Source organism: Lonchura striata, chromosome 4, assembly GCF_050655825.1.
Source record: "Lonchura striata isolate lonStrDom1 chromosome 4, ASM5065582v1, whole genome shotgun sequence".
NCBI classification, from domain to species: domain Eukaryota; kingdom Metazoa; phylum Chordata; class Aves; order Passeriformes; family Estrildidae; genus Lonchura; species Lonchura striata.
The window spans coordinates 49,948,465-49,974,918 of NC_140706.1; the positions used below are offsets into that span (position 1 = coordinate 49,948,465).

At 38.3% G+C, this 26,454-nt stretch overlaps 1 protein-coding gene across 3 annotated transcripts; it reads left to right on the top strand.

Annotated features, from left to right (window-relative positions):
* DNAJB14 (DnaJ heat shock protein family (Hsp40) member B14) lies at positions 1 to 24,704 on the top strand. Of its 3 annotated transcripts, XM_021550321.4 has the most exons (9): positions 50 to 374; positions 2,100 to 2,230; positions 6,023 to 6,197; positions 15,030 to 15,175; positions 18,217 to 18,402; positions 18,745 to 18,839; positions 19,493 to 19,602; positions 20,790 to 20,962; positions 22,657 to 24,704. In XM_021550321.4, exons 3-9 carry the CDS (start codon positions 6,040 to 6,042, stop codon positions 22,779 to 22,781), a joined length of 993 nt encoding a protein of 330 aa, XP_021405996.1. In that variant the 5' UTR covers positions 50 to 374; positions 2,100 to 2,230; positions 6,023 to 6,039; the 3' UTR covers positions 22,782 to 24,704. The 3 variants fall into 3 exon arrangements, with proteins under 3 accessions (XP_085434260.1, XP_021405996.1, XP_021405995.1); XM_021550320.4 differs by lacking the exon at positions 2,100 to 2,230; XM_085578134.1 differs by lacking the exons at positions 2,100 to 2,230; positions 6,023 to 6,197 and having other exon boundaries at positions 1 to 374.
* Positions 24,705 to 26,454: the final 1,750 nt, after the last annotated feature.

Consider the following 26,454-nt stretch of genomic DNA (forward strand, 5'->3'; position numbering starts at 1 on the left):
CGGGCGGGGCGGCGCATGCGCGGCCGGGCCCGGAAGGGGCGGCCGGGCTGGCGCCGGTGCGAGCGCCGCGCTGGGGCTGCGGCAGCGGCGGGGCCGCGGCGGGATGAGCCCTGCGGAGTGAGCGCAGCCCCGCCTGCCGCCCCGCGCCGCGCTCGGCGCCTCCGCCCCGCCCGCCTCCGCTCTGGCTTCGGGCCCCTTCTCTCTGCGCTGCGGCGGGCGGAGGCGGCGGAAGGAGAAGCCCATGGAGGGGAACCGGGACGAGGCCGAGAAGTGCATCGGGATCGCGCGGGAGGCGCTGGAGGCCGGGAACCGCGACCGCGCCCTCCGCTTCCTGGGCAAGGCGCAGAAGCTCTACCCGACCGAGACGGCCCGAGGTGAAGCCCGGCCCCCTCCCCGCTCCCGCTCCCGCGGCCCGGCTCTGTCGGGACGAGCCCGGACCGGCCGCGGGGCCCGCAGGAGGGCGGGCGCCCGGGGCCCTCCCTCCCCGGGGGGCCGTGCCGGCTGAGGCGAGCGGGACCCGGCCCCAGAGCCGGCCCGGGGCTGCGGCGCGGCCGGGTGTGTGCCCGGCAGCAGCGCTCCGGGCAGCTGCCTTGCCCCGGCAGTGCGTGACTCTGGCGTCAGGCGCTGCGGAGGAGTGGGTTTGCCTCCCCCGGTGCCAGCGGGGATCTCCCAGGGCCGACCCAGCTCCTTGCCTGCATTCCCCCTCCTCCCTAGAGCCGTCAGTAAAAGCGCAGCCATACAGACGAGGCTTAGCCCCGATTAACATCAGGACATTTCAGGCCCCCGGCCGAGACAGGCTGAGTTGGCTTCTTTTCTGTCACTGTGAGTCACCCCTCTCTCAGCTTGCAATGAGAGCTACAGCTCCAGAGTGGACCATGTCTTCATTCTCTAATATACTTGTGGTTTGGGTTTTCTTGGACCATGTCTTCATTCTCTAATATACTTGTGGTTTGGGTTTTCTTGGGTTTGGTTCCCTCTTGGTCGTACAGCAGCCACATAGGAATTGCATGGGGGTTTGCCTTTCCTAGAGAAAATGGAATATGTGGTGCCCACCAAGACTTAATTAGCTCTTCTGACTATTCTATACTAAAAAGTGGAAAAATATGTAGCAACCTTTTAGTAAAAAGTGTTTAGAAATAATTGTTTCAAAGGAACGCTAGTAAATTTCAGTGTATGTAGAACTGTTACCTGTCTTGGAGCCTTCTGTCACACAGTGCCAGAAGTCCGCTCAAAACACCTTTGGATGCAGCAGGGACTTGTTGCGTTCCTCTGGTTCTCACTTACGTGGTCTGTGCTGTGCAAGGAGTGGGAACAACTTCAGTGCCCTGTACCACTTAAAGGCCTCAGCATTTGCCATTTCTGGAGTGGAAGTTTGAGGCCAAATCTTCTCTGGAAGTTGCTGTGGGGAGATGCAGTGAACATTTTTGGGCCTCTTATCTCCTGACTTCTTCTTCAATGCAAACAATAAATGAAGATTTCACTGGCACTTTTCTTTTTAAATTAGTGCTTAATTTTTCAAGTGTTTATTTTTTCTCCTGCAAGACAGCATGGATGTTGTCGTATTCCTGTAAATTTCTGTGGCTTGAGAACATGACGTGCATGAAAATACTTGGAGCTTTTTGGAATCTGTGTTGGTCAGGAGGCAGGAAGTCAGAGAACTTCAATTCAGCTTCTTTCACCAAGGAGAGCAAATAGCTTAGTCTGCTTCACACAGCCTGTTATCATCTTATATCTCAAAGATAAGAGTTAAAATAGCTTTCAGGAAAGAAACTGACTTGTTTTGAGCATTTGGGGGTTTTTTAAGTAGGACTGCCACTACATAATCACCATTATAAAGTGAAGAAGTGCAAGAAATAGATGGCTAATTAGGCTATTGTCTGTAGGACACTTGTTTTATTCACTGTGGAAATTAGCAAAGTCAATCACAAATGAGGGACAGACCTGGGGAAAAGAAGATGGCCTTGTGGTAGTGGGCTGTAATCTGGGGAATTGTGTCTTCTGAAACTAAAAGCTTCACAGAATTTCTATGTGATGTTAAATAAGTCAGTTCACACCATTTCCATTAGTGACCAGCTAATTGTTTGTGCTTCATTTTTCAGGTATTCAGCTTGAAACAAGGGCCTGATTTGTGGAACTGGTGGGCAGTTAAAGCTCCATCTGAAGCTAAAGAGAATTGCAGATGCCCTAATACCACTGAAAAAGTTCAGGCCCTAGGCCTGATTTGAACTAGGTACTTAGAAATTAGGGGACTCTGTAAACATCTCATATCTCTGTGCTTCAGTTTTCTATCTGTGGAGGTTGTTAAATCTTTTAAAGTCATCTCATTTCCTCCCAAAACAACACCAACTCATTGATTTTATTTTGGTTTTAAAGTTTGAGGAACTTAAATGGCCCTCTTAAAAGTGCAGTAAAGCGCAAGGACACAGACTGTCTTTTTTTTTCAGGACAGGCTCTAGAAGGGCTGCAATAAATCACAACTGGAATTTTACACTAAGAACAAATTAAATTACTCTCATTGGCATCTTTTAGTTGGGGGTCTACTTGAGGAAAAAAATCCAACCTGTAATTCATAATTCAGGTAATCAAAAATGTGTCATAGGACATACCAGAGAGAAAGAAGCAGTTAAGTTTTTGTGAGCCCATTTAGTTCTAACACAAATTCTCATTTTACAGTCATAATGTGTTGGGTTTTTATGGTGCTAGGACAATGTGGTGCAACCCCAATTGTCTCTCTACTCACTTATTTTTCTCTGAAGTGTGGGTTAGAAGGTAGTTGAACTAGTTTCTCACTGAAGTTGCAGATTCTTAGTGTGATATACCTTTAGTATCGTTTTGAGAACAATTGCCCACCATTTCACAAATGAAGTTGTCAGTCATAAAAGCAATGAGAATGGTAATGCTGAATCTTTTACTGGTGGGAGCTTCCTCCTCCTGATGTCGTAGTGGATTACAAAAGGGCAGAGAATAGGTTTTAACTGTTGTTTCTAAAACAATACTGTGTGTGATCTGCTTTTGGCAACATTTACATTTAAAGGGCATTCAGCACTAGTTCAGTCACCAGTGAAGTTTAGTTTTGCTAAACAAAGCTTCTGCCTGAAATAGGCTGACTGCAGCAGTGCTATTTTAAGGCCTTACTAGTGTGAAATGTAAGGTCAGTGCTTATTTAATGATACTGAGCTAATGACTTCATAGAAGCAGTGTCCACGCTGACATCATTCTTTGCTAAAAAATTGTTTTACTCTTTAGCCATTCAAAAAATCGTTTGATTTTGGTTTTTGCTAATGATTCATCTTGCAACTGAACAGAACGTAATTGCTTGTCTGAAAAAGATTTTTAAGAGTAAGCTTAAAGATAACAAAGCACAAGGTGTCCCTTCTAGGTGCCATTCTGTTTAAAGGCACAAAACAGTGTTAAAGGAAAACTTTATTTTTTAGTGCCTCTTAAGATTTTCTTGCCCCATTTCTGATGCTGCCATTAAAAACAAATTTTTTTGGGAGCATGTCAGTTTAGTTTTTAGGCTGTTGCATTAGGACAAATTCTGAATTAAACAGAATTCTTCTATTAGTGAAAGTGGGGGGGGAAGAGGGGTCATGTTCAATGCATAATGGAATCAAATGTGGTCCAAGGATCTTTCATTCAACAGCAGGTAATAGTACACACAAGAGAGGCTTCAGACACACTCAGAGATAAGATTCTTTCTCTTACCTGCTAACAAAATAAGTCTTTGGTTCCCCGTATGTCGTAGTTTGAAATACTAGATGCACAGTAAAAGTTTTCTTAAATGCAGTGTTAGTATTACATTTTAACAGCTGGTTTTACCACCAGCAGTTCATGGAAGAGTCAGAATGTTTTTTTGAATATCTAAACTGTATCTTCTATTTGAAGGAAACAATGAACCCATACCCTTTGTGTGGTTTTCTCTTTTCAGTGTAGGACAATGGCATGTTTGTGTACGCTGTGTCCTGCTATTTTAAGAAGTTCACACTGATATATTTGAATTTTATTTTTTAAGCATCCTGCATTGTATTCTCATCAAGGCAGCTCCATTATGAGGTCTGAGAAGGGGATTAGAAAATAGTGATGTTTAAAGCATACTGCAACCAAACCTATTCATTAAGAGACATAATGCCATGCTTGCTGTGAAGAAACTCAGAATGTTAAAAATGCAAACCGTCGCCCATGCCTGCGTTTCTGCCATTTCTGCTCCCACAGATTCTGCATAAATGTTGGTGCAGGGATGAGAAATTTCTAGAGCAATACCAATATAAAAAGGAGGAACTGCAAAACTTTGAGTAAGCATGGTTTCAAGAAGGCCACATGTTCAGTAGGATTCTATGTGACGCCACTGTTAAATGTCATACTCACTGGATAGAAAAATGATTTTTTTTTTGTTCTGTTTTCTGGTTGCACTTCTTTGGAGCACATTCGGACTGAAATCTTTCATTCCCAGGGCACTGGCTGTTCAAAGCTCTGTTCTTGATTAGTTCTTAATCTGCAGACCTGGTCACCTCGTTGGAGTTGTTACTACTTCATTTACCTCAGAACTTCATATGCCACAATGGAGGGTATTAGAATAAAGTATTGCAAATATTGAATATGTCCTTCAGTTATAATCCATAATGCAACTCTTTTCAAGCTCCAGCTTTAATTTGTAGTGAGAGCATGCGCTCAGTTACAACTAGACATCAAAAGCTTAGTTGTTTCTTTGTATCTGCTGTAAAGAGCCCAGTCTGATCAATCCATGAGTCTTGCTGAGGCAGGCGGAGGGCAGGACTGACTCTGAAGTCAGCTGATTTTTTCACACTGAGTGTAGCTATTCACTAATAAGTTAATGTAAAAGTAAATACTGGGGAACTTTTAAGAAGTGGTGTCTCTCCTTTTCAACAAAGCTCCATTTTCTTTTCTTCCTGTGATATACCATCTATGATGTGTAGAATCCCAGTTTGCTGCTGCTCTAAAAAAGACCATGCTGGGCAAAGAAGAATTTTTTTTTGTTGTTAGGAGAAAATTCTTAAGGGTTCTTCCCACTGACTTTCTACAAGAAAGTGCTATGCTTTCATAGTGCACGGGACATTTTTCCTTAGCAAGTTTTATTAGTGCATTTTTAATGCAGATAGTAACTCCTTTATGAAAAATATTTAGCCTATGTAGTTTGCCACATTGTTCTGAAGGAATCTGTTTTTAGGAAAGGTGGAATATTTACTAATCTTTGATCTGTATTATACTTTGTGTGCAGTCCCTTATGTTAGAATGGTATTGTTTCTGATTCATTGCTAAGACAGATACCCCCAAAATACAGGCTTATATACGGAAAGAAAAACCAGACTTTGTATATAATGTTTATTAAAACTGTTAAATTTGAGATCTGCTGGAATATGGAATGAAAGAGGATTTCAAGAACTAGCAGAAGCCAACTGTTTTTCAAGGTTCATGTCTTAAGTTGGGTGTACTTGGCTGGTCCTGAGTTTTCTGTGGCATTTTAACAGTGTTTTAAATTTCAGCTGATACAGCCTGGAAGGAATAGTGCATCAGTTTGTGGCACTAATGACTCAGGTTATTGATAGGTATGTACTGTAGGAACTGAAAAGTGCTGGAGATGGGCTTGATGTCTGTGTGGAATAATTTGCACTTTCTATAGAGTGTAAGGTTAGTTCCCCTTCTTCAATTTGCAGGTGCTTATTCAGGTGTCCAGATGTTTTCACCCCAAGGCACAGGTTCGGTGCCTCTAAAAAACATCTCAAAATTAAGCACCTGGACAAATTCTCTCCAGTGTTACAGTACCTTGGCAGAGATGGATGGGAGGAGGCTGGTCAATAATTTCAAAACACTTCTCCATAGTTTTGCCATGAAAAGGAATTGTTAGACTGGCTGCAGAAACATCTGTGACACAAAGTGGTGATTGACAGGAAGGCGGATGTAGCAGCTAGTCTTGTAATGTGATGCTCTCATCTAAAATACTTGAGAGCCCTGACTTAATCACTAATACCTGTAATGATACTATGATATACTGTTGTTTTTATAGTTTTGTTGGAAGCTATTATGAAGAATGGAAGTACTGCTGGGGGAGGCGCTTACTGCCGAAAACCAGCCAGTAACAGTGATCAAAGTAAGCCCAATAGCACAAAGGAGAGCAATGCATCTGCTGCAGGTGAAAGTGGAAAAGGCTACAGCAAAGACCAAATGGAAGGAGTATTAAGGTATGGCTTAAATATGTCACTGCTTTTCATTCTGTGTATTATGTACTTAACCTTTCAGCTCTGTCATCTAAAGGAGCCACAGGAAGTTTGAGGTTAGCTCAGAGGGGTTACTTGCACTGAACTTTGTCTGGAAGGAAGAGTTTTGCTGATTTTAAACACCAAATGAGATGCTGTCACTTTCTGCATGAAAGATGCTATTACTTTCTTCAAACTATTAAGGCTACTTTATGTAAAAATAATACTTAAAATAGTTATTGAGTAGATCTCATGGTAAATGGGAAAAGTTATGAAAATTCTGTTATGCAACTTGCAGGACAGTGTTTCTGTTCAGTATTTTTATGCTAAAATGCATGCTCACTCCTAAAGTTTACTTTCAAGCTAATCTAGTATTAAGATGAGGTGACATCAGGAAAAGATGTATGAAAATAAACAAAGGTCAATAAAAATGCCCTTTTGAGGCAAGTAAGTCTTAAGTCATGTTATTACTGTACATTTGCTGGCTGTAGGAGCAAGAAAAATATTTTTTCATATGTGCCCAGGTTTCTGCTAAAGAAATATAGATATAGGAAGGGAATTGCACACCTTAAACCCCAGTATTTTCAGATGAGCCTAGCCCAAATATTTTCAAGGGAGGTTGAAGGGAAATCAAGAGGTCCCTGTCTCCTAGTTTGTGTATATTGGATGTTGTGCATTACAGAAATTTGGGGCAGGGAGAGGGGTTTGTGTGCATCTGTGAAATGTGTGTTACTGTTGATACGATCTTGGGATCTTCCTGAATTTCAGTAATCTGTTCAGCTGTGCTAACAGTGAGGAAAGAAGTAGTTTTTTCTTTGTTGATACAGAAGCTCTGCATTCAGGCAGGTAGACAGCATCAGCTCTCACATAGCACATGGTTATCCTCTTGGTGTTATTTACTAGAGCTTTTCAATGTACCATCATCTCCACTTAATTAATGTTATTGCCTTTTGTGATACATCTAAAGTAAAACCCAGATAAGCCTGTATATTTTTGGCTCCTTCATATCAACTGTTAAAATGAATGTAGAATGTGTGTGTAAGACAAAATATCCAGAAAGAAGTCCTCTGTAAATGTGGCTTAGCTCAAAATAAGACATGTCACACACTTCCAGAAAGCTGCTGCAAGGAAGGCTGTCTTGGTGCCAGTAGTCACTCACCTGTGACATGCCATTCTGAGCTGCAGTCTGCTTCAACGTCAGGTTCCCTGCAAGATCAGTCTGTTTGTTTGTTTCAGCAGAAGGTATGTTACCTACTTTGTCTTGACTGAAGTGGTGCTGTAGAGCTGGCTTTTTTCTCTGGCAGCCTTTTGTGGTATTGGGTATTGCTTTCTTGAAGGGATTTGTTAGATGCTATATAAACTTAATCCAGTTTGTTGAGATCAGGACCAGAGTTAGGGATATTCAAGAATTGCACATTGAGAGTAATATTGATGCAACATTGCTTCAAGAATATTGAATGTTGAATATGGCGTTTTAAAATTTACCAAGATCTTTGCAAAATAAGCAATTGCAATACTTTACAGAGCAACCCATGTTTGTTTGTTTAACATACCACTTAAAATAAAGTGTTAAAACAATATCTTCACCTTTGGTTGGGGAATTCTGCCATCCTTTAATAAAGCAGTTTGTGAACCTTTAGAGCGAGATGGAATTTTTGTTTAGATATGCAGTGATCAACAGAGCAAGTTTTGCGTTCATGTTGGAAGTTTTGAAATGTTTGTCATGTTACTATTTAGTGACATAAACCACTTAAAAAATTTGTGACTACAAATTAAAAAACATGTGTACCTTGCCAAGGAGAGCAGAATTAAATACAAACAATGGGCTAAAACTAAATGGAAAAATATAACACATTCAGTGATGATAACTGAGAGAAAGTTCATGTTTAAACCACAGTGAGAATGAGCTTTCTAGATGGAAACATGACAGACAGCATATGATATTGCTTCAGTCAGACCCCAGGTTTTTCCAATTAAATGAAACATGCCCCTTTGGGGAGAGTATTCTTTAGAGAATAGAGTTTGTCACCACCATATGCTTCTGCCGTACCGCAGTGGAGTGGTTTCCAGATGTTTGAATTGGCTAAAGAAATAGTGTGTGAAAAGAGGTGGTTTTAAACAGTGTTTCATGCCCAGTTGTTGTCTTTTTTTTTCTGTAAGGAAAGAAGTTTATAGACAGCAAGGTAGCAAAACCTTCAAACCTCAATAAATTCTGACACTCAGCATGAATTGGACATTGCACAAATAGAGTTGGTTTGCATGTGCATGATTCAAAACATCATTATCCTCAAATATTCTTCCCTTTAGGAGTTTTTGGTTCAGTAACTGAATGTGGACATAAATACAGTGCTTCTGCTTTCAACTACACTTCCATACCATTTCCAATGCTTTTGTTATAAGCTTTAGTGAGCTGTCAGACAGGGCAACTGACTCTGAGCTCCCTGGCTTGGATCACTGATTAAAGTTCCTGGAATTGTACAGCTATCTTGAATTCGCTTGTGACAGCAGATTTAAGAAGCATAGTGAGGACATGCTTGGAGCAATGTAACTAATTTAGCTGCATTAATTTTCATCAGGGTTACTCTAGTAGCATGACTAGCTATGAGTACAAACAAGCACCTCTGCTGCCTTCATTTTTTCCACATACACAGGGGACACTGATCACCTGCCTTCATTTTTTCCACATACACAGGGGACACTGATCACTAGCAAGTTACCATAACAGCTCTGTAGAGTATTACATGAGCTTGCAAGCTGCTCAAGAGGGAGAAGCATAAGATGTAACATATTTCCTTTGATTGCATAAGTGCTGGGTAATGCTGCTCTTTGTGGGAGCCACGCTCGCTATTTCAGTGTGACAGTTTGAAGTGTGAGAGATACCACAGCACTTTGTTGCTTTCAAGTGGAAATGCTTTGAAAATCCCATCTGTAGTACATGCATCTTTTTCTTAATGATTCTTGCCTTGTCACTGAAAACTGGATCAAGTTGCCTTAACACCCTCAGGTGACCTGCATGTGGGAGATATTGACAGGAGACAAGCACAAATATGCTAGGACCCACGGTAGACTTAATGTCTTTTTAGAGCAAGTGCCCTAGAAATCTCTAGGCAGCTGAAAGCTACACAAGCAATGTCAGCTTAAGACAAATGTGTGAGAATCATGTGCATAACAAAAAATTAAGCATTTTCATGTTGTATGTTTTATACAAGCTCTCTTTAAATGATCTTAAAATGAACATGGTGTTTGACCTTTTTGGTCTCTTTTTTTAGTCAATAAGCCATGGCATGTTGCCTTTTTGACATCTGAAAGAAAACTGCCATGACTAGTAGTATGCTGAATTTGCATTGTTGTCTTGTGGAATACTACTTTTCCTGCCTTGCCAGTGCCTACTTCTTAGAAGAAAGCACAAGAATCAAATTTTGTATTTGGATCTTTGAGATAGAACTAAACAAAACAAATCAGAGGCATGAGTTCTGTAGAAACCTTGCAAGGCAGTATTAAGTGCCATCAAGTAGTGGTCAGGAATAATCAGTAGGACTTGATTTGAATTCATGTAGTGAACCAAAAAATTGCCTCTATACATTTCATGGATCAAATTAGGAGTATAAGTTGTGTGACTGACTTTTCCCAGGCATTCTGCTGACACTTTCACAAATCCAAAAAAAGAGAGATATTGTTTTTTTTCTAGCATAGTGTCAAGAAGATAATTAATTGGAAGTAGATTAATAAGAGCAATCTGTGTGTTAAAAAAAGCCAAACCACCAAAGCAAAGAAATCAGGGCATGCCTTTAATTAGGCTGTAGAGTTACCATGAACTGTTGAAATATCCAGTTGAATGGTTGAGAAATTAAGGTGCAAATCATAGTCATAGAGCCTGTCACAGAAAAGTGGCAGAGAAGACGTGATGGACTTTGTCAGAAAGCTCGCAACTAAATAAAAGCTTAAATAAAATCTGGAGAAAAGTATGCTGATGTAAACACACTTGAATATTTCATGTCATACACACAGTAGAAACAAACTGATCAGCTAAATCCAAGAGCAAGGTAGTAAGACAAGCACCCTAATGTGTTGTTGAATTTATCAGTGCAATAGAGATCTAAGACTTCTGCTGCATTTGTTTTAGAAATTAGGGATATGCTGGTACCAGCTTGAGTTCCTTGACAATGCTGTGACCTTCTCTTCCCAATCCAGAGCACTTCTTTCAGGCCATGTTTGTCACCCAAACTGTGACTGGCACATTCCCAATTCAGCCATGAGATACCATTTGCATCAGGCTCTCTGGCATAATTGGAAATTTGACCCGTATAGATTTTGGTCTGCATGTTACTGTGTTTTTTCTGCTCAACTCTAGGATCAGAAGTCAGTATAGCTTCCTCTTGCTGTATTCTTTGTCACTAACTTTGTCACATTGCTACTTGCTGTGCTGCTCAGCTCAGATATCTTTGGGAGGAATAATTGTGGCTCCTTGGACATGCTTCTGGTTGAAGTATTTGTCTTTTGGGCTGTTCCTGTGAGTTTTTGGAAGACACTTTGAAATACTTAATCATACTCCAAATTTCATGATTGTGCATTGCTGCAGGTATTTGATACAGTAAGGCAAGTATCTCTGATAAGTTTTGTTAATCTGATAAAAGCTGGCAGTGCTGACCTAATCTGAATTGTAGATTTGAAAAGCGATCTGACAAGCACAGCATTAAGATCACATCATTTTGTAGTCACAGGAGAACCAGTGGTGGTAGCCCTAGGGTTTCTGGAGGTGAGAGATGCTTCAGGACCTGAAGGGCTTCCTCTGCTGTCAGAGCATGGAGAGGAGCCCAGCATCCACCAGAGTTGTTGGTGCTGCAGTTTGAAGCTGGCTGACCAGTTCTACTGCAGGTGCCTTCTCAGCTGCAAGCTGGGGTATTGGAGTTTTGCAAGTTGTGATGAGATACCTCTGTCAACAGATTGGGGACAAATGTAGGCCATCACTTGCTCTCCTGCAGTTTGAGAAGTCTATTCTGTAAAAGTCAGGTGTTATTTCAGGAACAGCCAGAAGATCTATTAATCAGAAGGACAGTGCCAAGGTGTTGGCAGGGGACTAACAATTCAACAAGGAGAGAAATAATAGAAATAATTTTCTAGTAATTCAGATACAGAAGTGATCCAACCAGAAATGAAAAGTACAAGAAAATCAATTCACAAAAAAACAAAACCCCAAGCAAAGTATCAGTTAAAACATCAAACTTCAAATAAGCCAGAAATAAAAAGCAACAAAAATAATTCATTCGATACAGAATGGGCAGTTAGTAAGCAAGTGATGTGTACATTAGAATTTTAAAAAGAAATGTCTATGTGGAGTTTATGTGTGCAAGAAAACTAGCAGTAGGAACTGCAGTACCTTAAGGGCAGCAAGACCAAACAAACAACAATTTGAAATGCAGCATTTAGAAAGTTGTTCATGCTGAAAGTGTTGCAGGGGTTTCAGGTGCAGTTAAAAAGCCAACAGTAACATCAGTGATGAGGCTTTTCCAGAATCTCCACTGGTTTTACCCTTAATTTTTCTCTGCCTTTACTGGCTGATTTTTGTGCCCTGTAGTAAGAGAAAGGTGAGAAAGGAGTAGATCTTTCCATCCACCTACCTTCCTGTGACAGATCTCCACAGGATAATTCATTGGTGCAGGTGAGGGATTCTGGCTGAGTGAGGATTGTCAGAGGTCAGTCTACTAGAGTAAAGAGGTGAGGAATATGTCAAAAAATGTCTGCATCTTCTGAGGGACAAGGATCAAGTTGACCATGGCTTCTAACAGCTTCCAGCAGCTGGAGAGAAATTTCTCATCAGGAGAGTGGAGTTTTGGGGGAAGAAAACTTGGAGCATCTTTGGATGAGGAGGGATGGGGCATCTGAGGCTGTGTGCTGGGGCATCTGAGGGTGGGCTGTGTGCTCCAGCAGTGTTAGAGAAGCCTTGTGGCTGAACAGCCATGTATGACCTGAGTCCTGGTGGCCCCACGGTTTGTCCTGTGATAAACTGACTTACCAGGTTCCGTTTGTGATGCATTAAAGTTTTGCTTCTCAGGAGTACATTGCAAACACTGATAATTTTGTTTAACTGGAATTCACCTTCTAATCATCTTTGCTTGTCCCATCATCCCCAGTGCAAATTTTGGTGCAGAACTCAAATGAACTAATCTGAGGGGGGGATCTGAGATATTACCCTGTTACGATTACCCTGAATTTTGCTCTGTCAGGAATCTCCTGGCAAAAGTCACTGACTCCCTCCTAGGAGGAAACTGCCTTAACCACATGCTGGCAACTTACAGTCCAGGTGGTTTTTGCCTTGAAGTGGCCAAGCAATGGTGTAAAACTGTTGACTAATGGCAGAGTGTGGCAAGGGCTTTATAGCACAATGTCACTGCTGAAAATTCCAGGCTTAGGTATGGTTTTTGGCCCCTGTTCATTTGTAAGATCATTTAATGTTTTTTTTTAGCTTTAAAGCTTGATTTGCCTAATCCAAAGTCTTGCTAAACTGCAAAATTTCCGTATGTATATGCATGTTCCACATTTGTATTTTTAGAATTTTTCATTTACCACTGGGAAAGACTTGCAAAGAAAAAAACAGAAACGTGTTATACCTTGGCTGAACATGTCTCTCAGTAATAAAAATACTTCATTTGTGGGCCAGGTTCAGGATAGCTGTTGCATGGAGGTGATTGCATTAATCCTTTAGATCTTTTGGTATATACCCACCATTGCTGCTTCTCCTTTGAGGGTCGTCCACTGTGGAACATCCACTGGTTGTGAACAGGAGGGAACTCTCAAGTGGTTTTGGGGAGTTAGAAGTACAGGTTGACATCTTTGCAATTTTTTTCCCCATATTTCTCCTTTTGGCATCCTAGAGGTGTGAAATGAAGGTATATTGCAAATAAATAAACTTTCATGTTAGGTTTTTTTTTCATGAAAAATGATAATATGCTATTGATGGAAAGAGTTGTTGAGGATGCACAGTGCTTAAAAACATTTAAATTAATTTTTAACACCAGGGTTTTAATGTTAAAACAACAACAGCTTTGCTAAACATTGACAGCTCGCTGTAATTTTATGTCAGCCAAAGTTCTGAAGAGTCTGGCCCACAAACAGCTTAGAAACAATTGTTGAAGAGAACATAGATCGAATGCTGAGGAAGCAATTTCATTAAATAAAAGCTTAATTTGATACTGTTACATATTTAAATAAAGCTACCTGTTCTTGGTAACAGTTCATGAGTCATCCTGGCATTGAGGCTATGGATTAAGGGATCTGTACACTACCACACTTCTTTCTGCTTGTATAGATTACCAAAAAAGAGTTTGCAGTACTCAAGAGTATAATTTAATGTATTTTCTTTCCAACCTTTCTTGATGGATTCACTATGTTCTTTTTAGTTAGCTCTATCAGCTTCCTAATTGGAGCTTATTAAATGTTACTTCAATATAATGAGCTATATTTATTTCACAGGATGTTTGTGTTGGCAGCTGCCTGCATACATTTAATTCAGTGCTCTTGTGAGCATTTCACTGAGGCTTCCATAAAAGCTCCTGTATTTGAGCACAGGAAGCAGGAGCCCTCAAATGAAACTTGATTTGATCAATTTGTGAAGTAGGACGGACCACACATGGTGGTGTGGTCGTACTTGTGATGCTCACATTCCCTTAATTACAGGATTCTCATTCCATGAGAATGCCAAAGGCTTGCTTGCTCCCTTGTTTTCCACATGGCTGCCCTGTGTATAGTCTTGGAAACATTAAACCCAAATTTACATAGACATTTGTGTATGTAAGAGAATGCAGATACAATTACATCCATGTGAAGAGACTCACACAAAGCTTTTAAAGTATTCATGGGTGTAATTTCTATTTCTTGCTCAGACCAGCCCATTTTTTTTAGCACGCACCCCGTGTCAGTGTGCCTCATTTCTGCAGTGCAAGTTTGGGATTCAGTCTTTTCTTTCTGAATTCTTACCCAAGTAACTTGGTTTGATTGTTAAGCTGTATTTACTGGTTTGATCAGTTCTTCCTGCTCCCATAGAATTAATGTTCTCTATTTTCCTCTAAGTGCTCTTTCTTTCTTCTGGGATATTGTGAACTATACTAAATCATTGCATCATTTCCACATTTTGCTTTTCATGTCTGGGTTAGGCAGCTTACAAAAAGAATATTTCTGAGGTTTGAGTTTTAAAAAATGCTACACTTGATTATATGAGATGAGCTAAATATGTAATTGCTGGAGTTGATAGTGTGACTTTGAATTTACCTAAACACTTAGAGAAAGATTAAGTTCCAGGTGCATTCCCAGCAGCAGAAGTATTCTCACATGTTTTATTCTCTGAAAAGTGAATGCTTGAGTGATGGTATGATTTTGACTTTTTGGAAAAAGGGAGGTATTGTTTGCTTTATTTAATATCCTTCATACCGAAGTGCATTTGCTGTTTACAGTCAAAACATATTTTCCTACCTGCTAGTTGTGCAAAGTAAATTTGGAATCTTCTTTTATGCATTATTAACAGCAATATTAATGTAATTGTGGATGTGGGAATGCTACAGTAGTTGCAAACTGAAAACCTTTCTTACAACTGTGGTAGTTCTACAGTAGAAGAAACATACATAATAAGCTCAATAGTGAGTTTATTATGAAAAAATTACATTCTTTGTTTCTAGAGTTGATATTTAAAAAATAATTCATATTGAAAGCAAAAGATGTAATATAATGCACCACTGTAATGTATGACCTTATTTGCAGCTGTGTGTTAAACCATTACTTTTACATCTTTTTGCTTACAACATTTTATGTCATTTTCTTTTGCAGTATAAAGAAATGTAAAAATTATTATGAAGTCCTTGGAGTGTCAAAGGATGCAGGTGAAGAAGACCTAAAGAAGGCTTATAGAAAACTTGCTTTGAAATTCCACCCAGACAAAAACCATGCACCAGGAGCAACAGAGGCTTTTAAAAGTAAAACACCATTTTTACTTGAAATTTCTTTTATGATTAATACAAATAAAACTTATTTATCTGCATTGATTACTTGTATTTTTACAAATACAAATGTGTTTTTTAGCTGTTGTTAAGCTGACATTTTTATTCAAGAAAATATTTGACCTTTGTTGTATTAGAAGTATAGATAAATAACATGGACTTTGGCAGTAGAGCTTGGTTTCAGAAAATTGACTATAATGTTCAGTACAGGGAACAAATACTTGATCTGTGAAACTCAATTGCACTTTTTTACTGTTGTTGACTTAATGTAGTCATTGAATTATATTGCCTTGGATCTTTACTGTACTTGAGATAGAAAAAAAGAAAGCAATCCTTGATAGTAAAATGCAGTTTTTACTGAATCACAGCCCATGCTAAGTTGCCTCTTCTGTAGAATTTCTTGTATGTGTGTAATTTTACTACTTTTTCTGCATAAAAACACCTGAGTTCAGTCATGGCCTTACTAGTAGTTGCCTTTGACCATTTTTTAGGTAAAATTTACAGTCTGACTTGACCTTATTTAATGCTGTCCAGCTTAGTCCTACACAAGGGAAGTTATTGAAGAAAAGCTTTCTAAAGGAAACTACAGCTTCATCTAAGATGAAGAAGAATGTGAATGTGTAAGAAATGATAATGCATAAACAATCTGATCGTGGTGCATCTTTTTATTTTTTTCTTGTGTGATGTTTACATGCAGACATTTGAAAAAATCATTCAGATAAAACACTTAAATTGGGGAGGGAAAAAAAGAAAAAAAAAAGGTCCTGAGCAAGATTTCTGATACAAACTTTAAGAGGTAATTATAATAATATATTAACAATTCCAGGTGAAACGTAGATACAGCGGAGCAGGAAAGTTAATTGCTATTGATTCCTTTAATAAAGCTATGTGATTTTTAACATTTTAAAGATGATTTGGAATGCTAAAAGGTAGCAATCATTTGCGTTATCTAGAAGATAGCTCTAAAAGATACTATTCCTATAAAATTGTCTCAGGCCCTGGGAATAAAATAGTTGTTCCTTGTTAATAGCATTTCAAATCATCTTTAAAATGTTAAAAATCTGCTTCTTAACATTTTATTTGACATGAGCACTTTTTACAAGTCTAATTTTTTCATCTGAATTTCACTTTCTGGTTTTTAACTAGATTAGTAAATGAACAGAAAATTTTGTAGGGGAATCTCATTGACCAAAAATTATTTAATGACAACTACCATTTTCTTGCATTGAAATTATCATAATCCTTTTGTATGGCTGAGTAAATTTATGGTTTAGTTTTCCTTTAAAGTTATCTGATCAGTTTATGATATCAATCTGAGGAAAGGAGTTCATAATAATAGGTTTTATTTCATAATAACGTTTTATTTTAAGGAAAGGTCACATTATAAAACAGAATTGCATTTTATGATAGGTAAGATACTTACTTAGATCTTGACCTACCTAGTACTACTCTTTTATTGTACTGAGCAGTCTCACTGAAGTGAGTTTTAAATCAAAGTTTGTGCAAATATAATAACTTCTGCCATCTTTTATCAATTTAATCAAAAGTCTTTCCTTTGAAACTTTTGAGTAGTGACGTTTTTTCATTTTTGTCCTTTTTGAAAAGAAAATTATATTGGAATCAAATCTGTTGTGAATTAGCACCAGATAATCAAGAGCAAGTAACAAGCACATTGTGACAGTATGGTAACTTCACTTTATTTGCAGTGACCCGATTTATCTCTCTAAGTTTTTAATTCTTGGGAACCTCTAAATTTTTATTATCAATTTTATCCTTGTACTGAGCAACAGAGCAATATCTGATGTCAGTTTATATCATGCTTCAGTGCAAAATACCAGGCTTCATTTCTTTGGGTTTTCTCCTCCAGTTAAAGGAATTGCTTAGGTTTTTTCCTAAGGGCATCTTAAAAGACACATAGCTAAAATTCATTAACTTTTGCTTAGACTGGATAATGTTTAAAATATTAATTACAAAGCCACAAACTTATTTACCTGTGTTGAAGTTATAGTGTTGCACCTCTGACGAATTTTTGATGACTGATGGCTTTTCAACACTGAAAATCATAATCCCTGTGCCTTGGATTGGTTGGCTGCAAAAGGACTCTTTTGTTGGAGAGGTCTGGAGGAGAGAGTAGAGAGGAAGGCAGAAAGGGCTTAATGAAGATATGAGTGAAAGTTGTTCATCAAGTGGCAACACAAACTTTCCATCAATCTGCAAGATCATTATGTCTGTGCGCAGCAAGAAAAAAAGCTTCTAAAGTCAGCAATATATGTGGGTTCTCTCGCTGATTTTTCCATGCTTACCTAAGTGAGGGTTTTTCCCTTTCTACTGCCAAAATGGAAGCTGTTCATTTGTGATACCATAACATAAACAGGGAGAAGCATCCAGATCAGGCCCTCCAAATACTGAGGTAGTATTGACCGCCCGAGGAACACACACATTCCTGTCACATGTGCATGTTCGACTCCTCAGGTTACATCATGCAAAGCTTTGTGTTATTAATGCAATCCATAAATACCTTCAAAAGCATGAAGAAAAATACATTCACACTCCTGTATACAATGAAGTTGATGCATTCTAAGAAATGACCACTTATCAAATGAAACCAAAGAAAACCTGCTGAGTCCATGATGGTTTTTTAAGCTAGCTGCTAGAGCAAAGTGCAATTACCCAGCTTCAGAGTCTCCTTAAAATGCTTGATGCTATTTTTGTAACTGCAGTGAGAGAGAACATTTCCACAAGGGTAGGTGTTCCCCTAGAAAAGGAAACAAAGCTCTCCTGCCTTCTGCCTTTTTTAACAGGATAAAAGGCCTTTGAATAGCATTGGTGAGAAACTTTGTGGAAGTTATTCCAAGAAAAGTGGAGATGTTTCTAGACTTTGTTCTACTGTAGTTATTTTGTAACATACAGTAAATTACATCAATTGCTGCCTATTTTTGACTTTGAAATTGCAATTTTCATGCTGGAATAGCTTTTATCATGCATTTATGGGAGTTTTGTTTTATTCCTTGCTTCAGAAATCGGAAATGCGTATGCTGTGCTGAGTAATCCAGAAAAGCGAAAGCAGTATGACCTTACAGGCAGTGAAGAGCAAACTTGTAATCACCCTAGCAATGGCAGATTCAACTTCCATAGAGGTTGTGAGGCAGATATTACTCCAGAGGATCTGTTCAACATGTTTTTTGGAGGGGCCTTTCCAACAGGTATTTGTATACATCAGCTTAATTGTTGATATGTACTGCCCAGAGTGGCATTAGAGTTTATGACATTATAAAATAGTAGAATTATTTCAGCCAGCCATGAACCCCAACTCTACAATCTGCATAAGTTTATTTTTCCCTCAAGTGTTGCTAAATCCTAAAAATGTCAGTTCTTACTATCATGCAGCTTAAAATACTTACTTTAAGCAACTTTGTAATTTCAAGATACCTTAATGTTATTTTATGTGCTGTTGTGCAGTAATGTAAAGTGCTTTATGTTGCTTCTGTACTGACCTCTAAATAGTATTTTTGTACATGATTTAAATGTGGATGTTCCTTCCTCAGGTAGTGTACACTCATTTTCTAATGGTCGTGCTGGCTACAGCCATCCAAACCAGCACCGTCAGAGTGGGCACGAGAGGGAGGAAGAGAGGGGTGATGTAAGTTTAAGCACCATTGGCTTTAAACTACAAAATCTGCTTTCAGTATTGTGATTGTACAGGAGCTCTGTACTGTAGAGGAGGATTTGTACCTGCCAGCTGGGTATTTCAAACTTCAGCGGGTGGTTCGCTTACTGACTGGTAAACAGGCATGCAAATTTGAGAAGGTAATAGCCTGATTTTGTAAACCTGTTGTAGTATGTTACTCTCTTACTAGTGACTGGTATTATTAACCTATATATGGCACTAATTGTGGCCACTAGTCCTTGTATGCATTGATAAATTTATTTGGGCTGAGGTAAGAATTGAATGTATGGCTCAGTATTCACCTATATGAATTATCTCTAATCCTGTATAATCACATATCACTGTACAGATGAGACCAAATCATGATATACAACATAGCTGAATCCAGCTTTTATTTGGTAGTTGCTTGTGTGTATGTGCTAATCCATGAACTCCTGCAGCTTGAGCACTGTGTGAATATTGTATATGCAATTGAAAGTTCAAATAATACCACAGTGTTTGCAGTTACTGTTTTCCTAGTAGCTTTTGAGGCTTAAAGCAAAAAGTCACACTTAGCATTAAGTATTGTCAGATTTACCTGTTTGCTTGATGATTTATGAAATACCTGAATCTGTTTTGTTCCTTAGGGAGGTTTCTCTATGGTCATTCAGCTGATGCCTATTATTGTGTTGATCTTTGTCTCCTTGTTGAGCCAGTTGATGGTATCTAACCCTCCTTACGCCTTATACCCAAGATCGTAAGTAATGCTTCATTACATCACCTTAAAGCAGAGGCGAAGGTATTGCAATCACTTTCTCCCACTTAGAAGCATTGTGGAGAATCTTCCATTAGTTGATCTTTGATTTCCCACAGTGAAGAAAGGGAGGGAAGGTGTAGATGAAGAACAAAAAATGTAGGTGTGAAGAACATGCTGTGATAATGTAATGGAGAAAAGAGGTCAGCAGTACCTGGAGTTTAGGAGATCTAGTACAAGGCAGTGGGTCCAAGCAACATGGCATGTTGCAAAGGTGTTCACATCTCCAACATAGTTAATCAAAACCTGAAATCTGCTAAGGCTCATTACTCTTTTGGGGGTAATCTGTGTTTGTAGAAGGTGAAGAACTTGAAAGCAACTTTCTTATCCTTATGAAAGTGTTAAACACAATGACGGCTGGGAAGATTGTCTGTTCTTTGCTTCATTCTAGGCGATGGCAAAATTTTCATTTTGTTGTGAAGAATTCTACTTGTGAAACTTACCTGGATATTTAAACCTTCTTTTCTTATGAGAAATAAGTAACTTGAATCAAGTGTGCAGCTAACTGGTAGACGTGGCCCACTCACCACACTGGTTTTAAAGGTCCTTAGTTCCTTGCAGAGCCCCATAACAGAAAGGTTTCTTTTCTCCTGTTTTTCAAAGTTCTCTATTTCTGGAGTAGGTTGTTTTTCCCTTCTGCAATTAAGCTGTTGTAATGCTTAGAAAAGCTTTTCTGCCAAAATGTTTGCATCTGATCTTTGATTTTTAATCTACAGAATGCCATCAGGAAAATTAATTTATCAAGGCTGGCAGCAAACACTTCAGAATAGAGATGCTATACTGGCTTGCTGCAAAATAGTGACCTGTTTCTGTTGAGTTTGAATGTATTTTTCTATTATTTAAACTTATATTTGGCTATAGAGGTATGAAATAAGTGTCTTAGTAAAGTGGATTTTTTTTTGAGATCAAGTGTTTAAGCAGCAGAAGTTTAATGTTTAGGTAAAAGCAATGATTTTATTCTCAAGCAGATTATAGAGCCATTCTTTTCATTTTTTATCTTGAAATGGCAAATTTAGGAGTGTGCTGGTATTATTCAGTAATGGCAATATGTTTTTTAAGTCTGCTTGTGATGTAAAAACAATAATCAAATTAATATTTAGTCTTTCTCTCCCCCGCCTCCTTTTTTGCAGAAGTACAGGGCAGACCATAAAAATGCAGACAGAAAATTTGGGTGTCATTTATTATGTCAATAAGGACTTTAGAAATGAATACAAAGGAGTGTCATTACAGAAAGTGGAAAAGAGTGTGGAAGAAGATTATGTATCTAACGTTCGTAATAACTGTTGGAAGGAGAGGCAACAAAGTAAGTGTGGTAATATGTATAATTTAATGAAATCATGCATTAATATAAAAATAAATTGCCTGAGGCAAGAAGGAAGTGCTTGTATTATTACAATATCTCAATGCAATAGTAAGTGTAAGGTCCCATGCTGTTTCTCACTTTAAAACTGTCCCCAATGTCACTTAGTTTTTGGATTTTACTCAGTGATCTAACAACCACTTGCAAATTATCAGCAATTTTAACCTGGTGCTTTATTATCTGTGACCATTTCTCAGAAAATTAAAGACTACACTAAATTGATAATTGTAAAGCTTTTGTCCTTAACTCACTGTGATTTGTAAGAATTCTCATGTCTTCCACATTACTTTTTCATGGCAATAGCTCATTTGCCTTGGTGCTTCTATGTAAGTAAATAAATAAACCAGAAACTTACATAGGTGTTTTCAGAGAGATGAAAAAATAATCTGCCTTGGAACCACAGTACATACAAACACTGTTTTTCCAGGCAACCAAGGACAGGCAGCACATCCTGTCAAACAAGGGGGTTTAGTGTGCCATCTGTTTCTCCAGTCTAGTATTATACAATGAGTTACTTCTTTTCAGAAACCTAGAATTCAGTGTTACAGCATAAGAATACTGAAGAATGCCACCAGCCTTTTCTAAATCAGCATCAATTTTAATGTGCTATCTGTTACAATTTTATTGTTATCTGTGACTATTTCATGAGCTCTGTGGGAACAGCACTGCTAAAATTACATCAGTGTGGAAGCCAGTTGGTTTTAGCTTTTCAGGTGGTGAACTTCAGTCATAGAAAACTGGAAAAATAATTCATTCATGAACTGTCACTAAACTGACCAGAAGCAAATAGAATGCAATTCTCTGAGTCAGATCACATGTTCCTGGCCAGCTTTAGTCTCTGTAGTCCAGTTGTTTGGTACTTGTAATTTATCAGGTTGTGAAAACTACCCAAACTGATTTTGAGTAAGAGTTTCCTAATGTTTTGGTTTTGTTTGTTGGGTTTTTTTTTCCTGATTGTAGAAACAGCTGATTTTGTGGTTTTATGGATTTAAAATACCTGTTGTGTGTTAAATCTCTTTGACATTTAAAATCTATCTGGGGTTAACTGACATTTAAGAATGTCTTGCATTTTGAGTTGAAGTGACAAAATTTTACAGAATTAACAATGTTCAGCAATGTCAAGCTGTTGAGCACCAGTATAATACAGAGCTCTTAATTATTAATAGCTCTGAACACTGACAGTCTGAATCAGCATCAGTTGAAGTAAAGGGCTTAACATTAAGATTGGATTTTTTGGGGCACAGACAGGATGCTAGAGGTATCAATAACAATGCAGGATCACTGAGAGTAGCCTATATTTGTAATGTCTAATGAGGTCTGACAGAAGTCGTAGGGGTTTTTTGTTTTTTTGTTGCTGGGGATTTTTGTAGGGTGTGGTTTTTTTCTTTTTAATCAGATACTGCTGTATGAAGTCTGAGGAAGCTGGAAGGCTGATACAGCTTTACCTACTCAAAAGGATAGACTTGTTACAAAGATCCAGCAAAGGAGAACTGTAGCAGTGCTGTTGTGGTTGTGTCTGAGGGAAGTTAGAACAGAGAGAAGGAAAAAAGGGCAAGGGTTAAAACCTGGCATGTTCTGTACAGCTGTCATGTGCCGAGTATTCAGTTTGTAACCAAAAAAATCTTTTCTCCTTAAAGAAACAGACTTACTTTATGCAGCAAAAGTATATCGAGATGACCGCCTCCGAAAGAAAGCAGAGTCCATGTCCATGGAGAACTGCAAAGAACTAGAACGGCTGACCAGCCTCTACCGAGGAGGATGAGCTACAGTTACACACACATCTTACCTATGCTGTTATCTCTCCTGAAACTGAGAAGAGATTTAGTTTCACCATGGATGCTGGAAAAGAGGGTGGATGTAAAACTCTACTGTGTAGCTGTTTCCAGAAACCTTATGCTGAAATATCATTTAACGGCTTCTTTACCTACTGTGAAATATAGGTAACTTTAATTGTTTAGATTTTACTTCAAAGCTTCTGTGAATTCTTTCAGCAGAGAGAATAGCTCAGAAAGGATGCTATACTTGTAGAGACTTAGTCATAGTGGTTCTCCTCTAACATATTTGCCATGTAAATATCTGTGGAAAGAACACTTTGTGTATATATGAGTTAAATTACTTTCTATTTAAAAATCTCAGAAATTTAGTTCCATACTACATTTTGTCTCACTGATGGAATAAATAGTATGATTACATCACTCCTATTCAGATGTCAAGTGTGTGGAGTTAAAACAATAATTTTTAATATTTTATCTCTAACTCTGTGTAAAATCTTCTAGGTTTACCACTTAGAGGAACTTGGTATTTTTAAATATAATGGCATATATTCCTAAATATCTGTTGGGGTAAATTGATCTGGTGTAGAGTAGCAGTTTAGCTGTTGTAGTTTTTTAGCATTTCTAAGCAATGCTGAGAAAAATAAGAACTATGCTAATCTCTTTTCAAAGTAAATATTTGCAAATGCTGTACAGACCATTATAAACATTGCTTTTAGTACTTGCAACAGTTTACAGCAGCTCTACCATTTGGTATTCCAGTAGTTGTAAGTCCATACGTATGGTTAACATGCATCCATAGCTTCCTTAATTTTCACCAGAAAGGTAGAGGAAAACATGCAACACTGAAAAAAAAAGGCAACCTATTTTTTTTTTTTTCCTGGCAGGCTTCCATTTTCTTACAACTTTTTTATTTCAAGCTAGGTCCCAATACTGATTCCTCAATGGGCACCGCAGGTGGAGCAGGGAAATTTTGCTAAGGACAAGCTATGTGCCTTTCAACCCTTTTGCCAACTATTTAAATGCTTTGCTGCTTTGCAGTGTGCTCCTATGGTCAGAGCCGTATCACTTGTCAAAAGAGGTAGGGTATGTTTTTTTGGGACCAGAATGTAGCTGGACTGACTTGGTAGAAATGAGCAAGCCTACTGTTTGGCTCCTCCATAGAAGATCATGTAACTCAGTGGCCTGGAAATGGAAACTATATGTAGCCACACCTGCTGATGCAAAGAGGTGTTCTGAAGCAGCTAAGTACAATGTACTTAAAGTATGTTGAAAATGTTTTTAGGTTCAGTAGCTGATGTTTTTTACATTTTAACAGTGTTATACAGGGGAATGTTTCTTGTATTTGAGAATGCCAGATAGCTTGTATTACAGGCAATATATTTTGTTTGAGAAAACTGCTATCTTTGAACAATGCTATCAATTCATGTGGAGCCAAATATTTCTCCTAAACTGAAAATTTAAATACTTTGTCTGACTTCATTGCAATTCCTTCTGATCTACAGCAGCATATGACTTTACAAATACACTAAATGCTACTACTCTAAGTGAACCAAAAAACATTTTGCATATCCCTTTTCCAAATTGTCCCAGTGGAAATGTCTTCTCTTGAATTGGTGTAACATGAGACTGGCTGCAGGCTTTTAGCTAAGCAGCTAAACCAGCATTCAAGGTGGACATAAAAGCCTGGAGCATAAAACAGAAAAAAAATTTGCTGAAACAACAAAAAAAAAGTGTTGCTGTACTGAATGCCCTTACTAAGGCTATAGTAAAAGGGTTCAGATGTAATGGAAAGGCATCCAGTTGTTTGAAATATGCAATCAAAATCTATGGAGAAAACGAGATTCCCCAGATTTTGTAACTGTCCAGAATGTATTGTAATCATATCAATGAAAACAAACTATCAAAATACATCCTGGTACTCCTGTGTCTTCTTAAAAGAAGAAAGTTGTTCCAAAGGCTTTAACAAGTACTTAGACCTTCCTGTTTACAAATGAGTCTGAGCTTGCAAGTGATCTTTTAGTTAACAGGAAAAAGGATATATAACACATTTATCAAATATTGGAACTGTGAAGTCAGAGTGAACAGATGGTCTTAGCAAAGCTGCCTATAATAATTCTATGGGCTTTGTCTGCCCTTCAGCCACTTCTGGTGCAGGTGAGAAGTGGGGAAATGGATGGATGCTGAGCTGTGTCAGCTGGGTTCCATTCCTATCAGTTCTTCTGCAAGCTGGAATGATGTGCTGGCTGTGCCCTATGGCAACACAGATATCCCATAAGGTTAAAAGTGAGACCTAGACCACAACATTTCATTTTACTACCTTGCAATTAGCACTTTCTGAAAAGGAAATAATATGTTTATACTGGTGGAAGTATGCTGCTTAGCATTTAACAGATTAAATACTTGCACACTTTGAAATACGTAGTAATGTGCAAAAGGATGCTGTGATTTCCTGTGGCATAAAGATTAAGCTGCTCTAAATATGGCCTGCAAACACTCTTTTAATATTTCAAGTGGGTGTTTTTCTCCTCATGATTGTTGCTTTTTTCCTCAAGTCTGAAGGTTTGGTTTTTTTTTCCTTCAGAAATGTCAATATCTTCCCTGGATTTATTGAGGGAATCTGCTGGAAAGTACAGAATTAATTTTCTCATGAGCAAAATGCAAATTGAAGAGAGTGGAGTACTTAAATCTTTTCAGATGACCTTTCTTCAGGAGGAAAAGTTCTCATTAAAATAAGATATTGGAAAGAGAAGAGGAAAACAACACTGTTTTTGAACAGCCTGACTAAAAATCCCTCAAAATTTTAGCTACATGCTCCTTACTGTTTTTATTTAGTGATTACCTTTCATTTAATCTAGAGTTAAAGATAGCACAAGCATGGGTTCTTGGTTTTATCCTTTAAAAGGGCAGGCAGAAAAGTCCAGCAAAAAGAGAAAAATCTTGGCATGACTCTGACATAGCCTAATGAAAAAAGGAGGTGATTTGCATCTGCTGAAATATAACATCAATATGTGTTCTATTTATGGAGCATCCTGAGTCACAAGCGAGTTCAGTGTTCACATCTGATGAACATTTCCCTACAAGTTCTCTGTTTGGGTAAAACAAGTCTAAATTGGAATTTTTAACTGTTTTTTAAATGGTCTTTTTTCTTTTAACAAGTTTCCAAGAAATGGTAGAACATTACAGCGCTAAAACTGTAACAGATGAATTTAAATAGACATTAGAGACAACTTTAAATAATGAATATTTTTAATGTAATTTTGTAACAAATGCTGTGAAAGGATTTCAATGGGAGAGCAAGAATATTTTTTAAGGTTGTTTGTTCATAAATTTCATTCACCATTAAGCAGTTGTTATTCTGACTCCTTGTAGCTCTGTCAAATTGAAGAAAAGTATAATAGTAAAAGCATTTTGTTTTTAAAAAAAGCAAGTAATATTAAATAAATTCCTAAAGCTATAATTTACTTACACAAAATGTAATGCAATAAATGTAGGAAAAAAAAGGCCATTTGTTGTGGTTTGGCCTCAGCCATGGATCAGCACCGTGCAGCCAGCTGCTCTCACCCCCACAGCGCAGTGGGGAAAATTGAACTCAGGTAAAACCTGTGGGTTGAGATGACAGCAGTTTCATCATCGAAACAAAATCAGGTATCAGTGATCAAC